The 9,376-nt window shown below is 35.1% G+C and overlaps 1 protein-coding gene across 1 annotated transcript; it reads left to right on the top strand.

The window, feature by feature from the left end:
- Positions 1-6,887: 6,887 nt before the first annotated feature.
- LOC113851629 lies at positions 6,888-9,013 on the top strand. The gene has a single exon (XM_027482171.1). It carries the CDS (start codon positions 7,598-7,600, stop codon positions 8,405-8,407), a length of 810 nt encoding a protein of 269 aa, XP_027337972.1. The 5' UTR covers positions 6,888-7,597; the 3' UTR covers positions 8,408-9,013.
- Positions 9,014-9,376: the final 363 nt, after the last annotated feature.

Below are 9,376 nucleotides of genomic sequence, written 5' to 3'. Positions count from 1 at the left end.
AAGCTTAAGTTAACAAAATCTTTATAAAAAACTGAAAGAAAGATTTTAAGAAACTACATTAAAGATGGACATAAAGTAGATTTACACAAAACTAATTTAAATTTATTTTAAATTTAATTATATAAATTGTATTTCAAATTAATCTATTTTATTTTTAAAAACCAATTTAAAATTTATTTTAAAAATTAAATTTGGTTTAAAATAGTTTTAAGTTCAGTTTTAGTCAAAATTGGTTTTAAATTTAATTTTGCTCAAAATTAATTTTTCTTATACAATAAGATACTCCAAATCTAGACAATTTTTCTATACACAATAATACAAATATTTTTCCAATGTGAATGGCCAAAACTACCGTTTTATATTATTAGCATCATCCACACAATTAGCAAAGTGAATCTTGTTCATAATCTCCATGAACCTTTTAAGCCCTTAAACTTTTCAAATCTGCAAACATACTCATTCAGTCCACCACGTAAACCAAAAACTGTAATTAAAAACTTTATGCTGCTAAAGCTTTAAAAGGATTAAGATCCACATAACAATGGATACAAGTATCAAAAAGAAGAAAAATAACAGCCAGTTTCCAGAGTAATCCCTGCAAAGTTATAAAAAAGTATGATAAGCATGTTAGTGTTGGAACAAGCAAATTAATCGGATCTCATTATTATGTGTGCAGCGGATGCCTACATCAAAGTGAATTTTATTAGCAAGTAATTGATTATTAAATTCAATTTTTTGTGAATACTTGATTAGAAATAAAATCTCACACAACCACTCATGTTATTAAAAAATATAGTCAATAAAATATAATAATACTAATATTCGTACAAAGGAAGATGATATGAATTTCACTCAATAGGATTTTTTTTGAAACAAACACTTAATACTTTGCCGTGTATTAGAGTTGTTTTTTATAAGTTACAATGTATAATATAATAATAGTAAATGTTTCTTAATCATGAAGAAAGCAGAAAGTACACCATGTGATTTGTTTATAGCCTTTTTTAATTTGAATTTTTTCACAATCGGTGCCTATTTTACTGCGGCCTTTTATCAGGCCATTGAAATTGAATAGCTTTGTAATAAGGTAAGATTTGGTCCAATAAAAGCTTGCAGTGCATACTTGATTTATTTTTGATATTGCCTCCCTTAGATCAAGTGTTTAATTTAATCATTCTGAGCATTTTCTTTAACTTGTAAAATAGCTCAGTTTTCAGTGGTTTTGTAAAAATATCTGCAACTTGTTTTTCAGTTGGACAATATTTGATCGCTACTTCTTTTTCAACTACCAGTTCTTAGATTTTATGAAACCAAATATCTATGTGCTTGGACCGTCCATGAAATACTAGATTTTTGCATAATGCAATTGCTGACTTGTTATCACAAAATATCATCGTAGGAGTATCTTGCTTCTGATAGCATCACTTCAAGCAATCTTCTCAACCACACTGTCTGGGTTGCACAACTAGTTGCTGCCATGTATTCTGTTTTGGCTGTTGAACGAGCGACAACAAGTTGTTTCTTTGAGGACCACAATATTGCACTACTGCCAAGATGAAATGTATATCCTGATGTGCTCTTCCTTGTTTCTACATCTCCTGCCTAATCACTGTCTGTATAGCCAACAAGTTTAACATCATTATTTTTAGCATAAAAAATTTCCTCAGTTAGAGTACCTTTGATATATCTCATAATTCTTTTGGCTCCTTGCAAATGACACACACGTGGCTCTTCCATGAATCTGCTCAGCAGTCCTACTCCAAAGGCAATATCTAATTTAGTAGTAGTCAAATATTTGAGGCTTCCAATCAAGCTTTTGTAAAATATTGAATTAATTCTTCTTTCATCACTATCCTTTTTCAGCTTCAACTTCTCTTCAACAGGTTTTGAGATTGACTTTGAGTTCTCCATCTTGAAAATTTTCAAAATGTTTGCAACATGTTTCTTTTGTGAAATGAAAATTCCATCATTCTGTTGAACAACCTCAATGCCAAGAAAATATGACATTAAGCCCAAATCTGTCATCTCAAAACTTTTAACAATGGCCTCCCTGAATTCTGCAATCATCTTTGGATTATTGCTAGTGAAAATCAGATCATCAACATAAAGGCACATAATAAGAATATTATTAGGGTCAACATATTTGATATATATAGTATGTTCAAACGGGCATCTCTGAAAATCATTCTGCACAAAGTAAGAATCAATCTTCTTATACCACACCCTAGGTGCCTGCTTCAAGCCATACAATGCCTTTTTCAATTTGTAGACTTTATCTTCTTTTCCTTCAACTTCATATCCTACAGGTTGCTCAACATATACTTGTTCTTCCAAAATACCATTCAGAAAAGCAAACTTAACATCCATTTGATGAATTTTCCAATTATTTTGAGCTGATAGAGAGATAAGCATACGAATTGTATCTAATCTCGCTATAAGAGCAAATACCCCAAAATAATCAATACCTGGCTTTTGTTTGTAACCTTTTGCTACTAACCTCACTTTGAAGCGGTCAATTTCTCCATTGGGTTTGTACTTATTTTTGTATACTCACTTTACTCTAATTGGCCTTTTGTCTGTTGGTAAGTCTGTCAGCTCCCATGTTTGATTCTTCCCAATGTCATGGATTTCTTCATCCATTGCTTTTTTCCAATGTTGATTATTTGAAACTTCTTCAAATGTTACAGGTTCACAATCTGCAAATAAGGCAAAATTGATAATTTCTTCATCAGATGGGTCATTGTCATTACCCACAGCATAATCCTCCAATCTAGCTGGTGATCTCTGATGCCTTTGTGGTCTGCTTGATGTTTCTGACTCATCAGGTGTTGGACCTACATGTCCGTTCTCCTCTTCATAATTTTCTAGAATTATTGCAGTCTCCTTTTGGGCTTTGGAAGACCAATCCTATATTCCTTCTTCATCAAAGGTCACATCTCTGCTGATAATTACCTTCTTTGTCATTGGATTGCAAAGCTTGTACGCCTTTGAATTGGTGTTGTAACCAATGAAGATGCAATTCTCTCCTTTGTCATCGAGCTTCTTTCTGAGTTGATCTGGTACATGGGCATATGCTATACACCCAAAAAGTTTGAGATGCCGGATTGAGGGCTTCCTTCCACTCCTAGCTTCTTCTGGTATTTTATCACAAACACTCTTTGTTAGACACCTATTCAAAATATACACAGCAGTAGAAACTACTTTTGCCTAAAATTCTCTAGGCAGTTGTTTTGCCTTCAACATGTATCTTACCATGTTCATAATTGTCCTGCTCTTCCTTTCTGCTACTCCATTTTGTTGGGGAGTGTTTTTGGTTGTCAATTGATGCTAAATTTCGTGTTGATCAAAGAGATCTGCACCGGCAAGATATTCTTGGCCTCCATCTATCCTTAATGCTTTAATTCTGCAACCACTTTATTTCTCCACAAATGCCTTAAATGACTTAAAGACATCACAAGCTTCTGATTTCTGTTTCAAAAATACACCCAAGCTTTTATGCTAAAGTCATCAATAAAGGTAATAAAATACCTGCTACCGCCATGAGTTGGTATCTCAACTATGCATAAATCTAAATGGACAATTTCTAATAGCTTTCTTGCTTTCTAGTTCTTTCCAGTTAGAAAGGATTCTCTGTGTTTTTTTTTCTTTCCAATTTCACGTCTCGCATATAATTTCAGGAATGTTTATAACAAATAAACCAGATACATATTCTTTTCTAGATAAAAAATTTAATCCAGAAAATTGATAATGTCCAAAGTGCATGTGCCATAACCAATCATTATTTTGTATAATGGAACTTAGATAAGTAATTTTATTATGTTGAACCTTCAAAGGGAATAGGCGATTAGGAGTTACTTTTACCTTGGCAATGAATCTCTCATTTTTATCAATCAATATACACTAGTCATCACAAATTTGCATGTTGTAGCTTTTCTCTGATAATTGTCTCATGCTCAACAAATTGTGATGAAGACCAGGGGCATAGAAGACATAAGAGATGAAATTTTGAGAACCATCCTTCAATCTGATAGCAATTCAGCCTTTTCCCAAAATAGGAATATTTGAATTATTTCTGAATTTTATGGTAGATTTTACCGTTTCATTTAGTGAGGAAAATAACTCCTTTTTTCCACACATGTGGTTGCTGCAGCTTGTATCTAAGTACCCGATATTTCCATCGCCTACGAAATTATTTACTACTAGAAGTTAAGTTTGGGGATTATCAGAACTCTCACCAGCATATTGATATTAATTTTCTGCCATATTTGCTTGTTGTTTGTATCTACAATCTACAGCTTTGTGTCTGAACTTTCCACAGTGGTAACAATTAAAGTTTGTCCTCTCTTGGTGGTTGAAGCCTCCTCTTCCACAATTGGCAGATCTGAAATTGTGTTCACCTCTGTCTTTATTAGATGTTCTGATATATCTCCATTGTTGATTAAAATTACAATGACCTCTTCCTCTGAAGTTACCACGACCTCTACTTCTAAAATTTATATTTCCACCTTCATGACCTCTACTATCTTCACTTTAGTTGGATTCTGCTACGTTGGTAAAATTCACCTGGCTCTTCAAAGCTTCTTCATTTACCTTTTTTGTTTTCTCCAAAATTCTGCTCACATGGCTTTCAATGCTACCTTGCAACTCTGCAACTATCATGGTGTCAGTGTCGTGGGACTCAATTATTATAGTCACCACATGATCGAACTTTATTAGCATGGTGCGTAAAATTTTCTTCACCACCTTGATCTCAGGGATGTCTTCTCCATATACCCTCATCTTATTGACAAGATCTATTACCTGTGAAAAATATTGTTCCACAGTTTCTGAATTGGACATCTCATATCTTTCATATTCTTGACGCATGGATTCTGAGCTTTCTCTACTCCTTTGTATGACAGCTTCAAAATGTCCCACGCTTCTTTGCCTGTTTTGGCATTTGCTACTTTGCCAAAAATTGAATAATCTACACCTTGGTGAATTTGTGATAGCACCAACTGATCCTTTCTTTGAGCAGCATCCTTAGCTCCTTGTTGTAAGCCTGGTTCAATAAAGCTCTAAATATTGTGAGCTTTCAAATGGATAGACATCAACAATGCCCAATAATTGTAATCTAGTTTCCCATCTAATTTGGGACCAGAGCAAACAATATTGTAGTTTGTGCCCATCTTTCTCTCTCAAATAGATTCTAAAAATTTTGATAAAGTAGAGACTCTCTTGTTCCTTACACACTCAAACCTTTTGACACAAACTCTCTCACAAACTCACAAAACCAATGCTGGATCTAACTAGCTCTAATACCAGTTTGTAGTCAATGAAACATAATAATACTAAAATTCGTGCACACAAAATTAAGAGGAAGAGAATATGAATTTCACTCAATGGGAATTTTTTTGGAACAAACACTTAATATTTTGCCATGTACTAAAGTTGCCTTTTATAGGTTACAATCTATAATATAATAATAGTAAATGTTTCTTAATCATGAAGAAAGCGTAAAGTACACCATGTGATTTATTTGCAGCCTTTTTCAGTTTGAATTTTTCCACAATCGGTGCCTACTTTACTGCTACCTTTTACCAGGCCATTGAAATTGAATAGCTTTGTGATAAGGTAAGATTTGGTCCAATAAAAACTTGCAGTGCATACTTGATTTATTTCTGACAAAAAATGTTCTAATAGTGATAACATATACCCAGTCCACCGGTTAGCATGATATTGTCCGCTTTGGGGGTTAACCCCTCACAGTTTTGTTTCTCCAAGATATGACACACTAGGAAAAGGCCTCATGCTAGAAGGAAGGACGCCACAACTATTTAAAGACTGATAAGTCACTCCCCCCAACCGATGTGGGACTCATCATCCCTTCCCTCTTCGAGAGAGTCTGCCACAGACGCACTGATAAGGCACTTAAGCCACCACGGATACGCCGATAAGGTCCACCGGCTCCGGCCCAGGCTCTAATACCAATTGATAACATACACTCAGTCCACCGGTTAGCATGATATTGTCCGCTTTGGGGGTTAACCCCTCACAGTTTTGTTTCTCCCAGATATGACACACTAGGAAAAGGCTTCATGCTAGAAGGAAGGACGCCACAGCTATTTAAAGACTGATAAGTCACGATGATGAGTCCCACATCGGTTGGGGGGAGTGACTTATCAGTCTTTAAATAGTTGTGGCGTCCTTCCTTCTAGCATAAGGCCTTTTCCTAGTGTGTCATATCTGGGAGAAACAAAACTGTGAGGGGTTAACTCCCAAAGCGGACAATATCATGCTAACCGGTGGACTGAGTGTATGTCATCAATTGGTATCAAGAGCTTTGGTTAGAATTGGATTGAAAAGTACTGTTCATTGTACGTTGCTCATTGAAAAAAAAAGAGAGAAAAAAAAATACTGCAAAAAAAATAAAAAATTTGCAACATACAAAAGTGTGTTTTTGATATATTTCTTCTAATCTTTCACTTATTTTGCTTGATTCCATACAAAAAAAAAATATAGTAGTTGTTTAACGTTACATACTCTTCTTTAAATTTTCCAATTTTGTCTTATTTGCAATCTATTTTTGAGTGTGCTTATTTCTTATTTAGTCTTTTTTTTTTCTATTGTCTTGTTGGCTTCCTTAGTTTTGTCTTAGAGTTTTCTTTTGTTGGCTTCACTTAAGTATCATTGATTGATTGTCTCTTGGTTTTGGTTAATTGTGTGGATTGGAGGTTGACTTCCTTAAGAACTCTTGAGAGCACTTGAGAGGAAAAAGGTAAGAGAGAAATCCTTAGACAAAAGCCAATTTAGAGTGAAACACGAGTGAATATCTATTGAGTGAAAACACTTAGCGAGTGGAGAGAACCTTTTCTTTTTGCATTAACTTTTATTGTTTTGTAGAATGTCTCAAGAAGGAGGATCAAGTAGAGAGAGCACTTCTGCCTCGCAAATTGAAAGACTTGCTCAAAGATTTGAAAGCATGTTTGAGAGGCAAAATGAAGCAATAAGGAATGTTCAAGAGACGTTGGCAAATAATGCAAGAAGGCGGTCATGTGATCGTTCTCCACATGTCCATGGAGACTCTAGTAATTCTTCAAGAGAAAAAAGAAGAAATAGAAAAGATGATGAAGAAAGGAGGTATGATAGGTGGAGAGATAATAGAGAGAGGAGGAATCAAAGAAGAAGAAGAGAAGATGTAAGAATAAGAGAAAATGAGAGAATTGGTGGAGTTAAAATGAAGATTCCTAGTTTTAATAGAAGGAATGATGTTGAAGCATACTTAGAGTGGGAATTGAAGATAGAGCAAGTATTCTCATGCCATGATTATAGTGAAGAAAAGAAAGTAAAGGTGGCTTCCCTAGAGTTACACGACTACGCGTTGGTGTGGTGGGATCAAATTCAAAGGGACCGAAGGAGATATGATGAGGAGCCTGTAGATACGTGGATTGAAATGAAGAACCTAATGCGTAGGAGATTTGTTCCTACATACTACAATAGAAAGCTTCATACAAAGCTTCAAGGTTTGAGGCAAGGTGGCAAAAGTGTTGATGACTATTATAAAGAAATGGAAGTTGCCATGATATGAGCTAATGTATTTGAAGAAAGAGGAGCAACAATGGCTCATTTCTTAAATGGGTTGAACCATGACATCCGTGACATAGTGGAACTTCATCCCTATGTGGAACTTGAAGATTTGGTTCACCAAGCTATTAAAGTAGAAGCACAACTAAAGAGAAAGGGTACTTTAAGGAAGAATATCTCCTCCTATAACTCAAAAGGATGGAAGGAAGGAGTGAAGAAGGAAGGAACATTAACTAAGGACATGACTGTCCAAAGTGGTAAACATTCACCTAAAACTTCTTTTAATCCTACTAATGCTTCTGTTTCTTCTACTTCTCGACATAGGGAAATTAAATGCTTCAAGTGCCTTGGAAAGGGTCATATTGCATCACAATGTCCGAACAAGAAAACCATGATTTTGAGAGAGAATGGTGAGATCTCAAGTGCTAGTTCATCTCAATCATCACACGCTTCAAGTGAAGAGGATAGTGAGTTTGAAGCTTTATGTCACGAGGGAGATTTGCTTATGGTAAGGCGTCTCTTGGGTAGTTTAGCTAAGGACAATGATACCACACAAAGAGAAAATATTTTTCATTCAAGATGTTTGGTACTTGGAAAGGTTTGTTCTCTTATTGTTGATGGTGGTAGTTGTACCAATGTGGCTAGTATTCGACTTATTGAGAAATTGAACCTTACTACTACTCCTCACCCCAAGCCTTATAAGCTACAATGGTTGAGTGATGAAGGGGAGTTGGTTGTTAATAGGCAAGTTTTAATTACTTTTTCTATTGGCAAGTATAAAGATGAAGTCTTGTGTGATGTAGTGCCTATGGAAGCAAATCATATACTCTTAGTAAGACCTTGACAGTTTGACAAGAAAGCTATTCATGATGGTCATTCCAACAAGTTCACATTTATACATAAAGGGAGCACAATCACTTTAGTACCCATGACTCCTAGTCAAGTGTGTGATGATCAAATAGTCATGAGGTTGAGAAGAGAGCAAGAGAGAAAAGATGGAAAGAAAAAGAGTGAGCTTGAGGGAAAACTTAAAAATAAAGGGAAAAAAGTGAGCACACTTCCAAATGAAAAATATGAGAGCGAAAAGAAAAGTGAAGAAAAAAATCAACATGAAATGAGAGAAAATTTATTTGTAAAAAAAAAGGAAGTGAGAAAAGCGTTATTGGCCTCTCGGCCTATGTATCTACTTTTTTGTAAAGAAAGTCCTCATAGTGATTATATTAATTCTTTTGCTAATAATACTTTGCCTAGTGGTGTTTCTTCTCTTTTGCAGGAATTTAAAGATGTCTTCCTTAAAGAAGTGCCTCATGGCCTACCTCCAATTAGAGGGATAGAACATCAAATTGATTTGATTCCAGGGGCAACCTTACCCAATCGACCTGCATACAGGAGCAATCCTCAAGAAACTCAAGAGATTAAAAAACAAGTAGAAGGATTGTTAGAGAAAGGATGGGTGAAAGAAAGCCTAAGCCCTAGTGCTGTACCAGTCATCTTGGTACCTAAGAAAGATGGAAGCTGGAGGATGTGCCATCAATAATATTACTGTAAAGTATAGATACCCCATACCCCGTTTGAATGATTTACTTGATAAATTGTTTGGTGCTTGTTATTTTTCTAAGATTGATCTCAAGAGTGGATATCACCAAATAAGAATAAGGGATGGGATGAATGGAAAACAACTTTTAAGACTAAATATGGCTTGTATGAATGGTTGGTTATGCCATTTGGGTTGACTAATGCACCTAGCACCTTTATGCGCTTAATGAATCATGTGCTTAGGAACTTCTTAGGAAAATTTGTTGTTGTTTACTTT

Source organism: Abrus precatorius, unplaced genomic scaffold, assembly GCF_003935025.1.
Source record: "Abrus precatorius isolate BTA unplaced genomic scaffold, Abrus_2018 Scaffold9, whole genome shotgun sequence".
NCBI lineage: Eukaryota > Viridiplantae > Streptophyta > Magnoliopsida > Fabales > Fabaceae > Abrus > Abrus precatorius.
The sequence above is the reverse complement of the archived record's forward strand: the minus strand, read 5'-3'. Positions and strand labels throughout refer to the sequence as shown.

Excerpts from the sequence above, each read along its gene's own strand:
- LOC113851629 (XM_027482171.1), top strand. The coding sequence starts at position 7,598 with ATGGCTCATTTCTTAAATGGGTTGAACCATGACATCCGTGACATAGTG.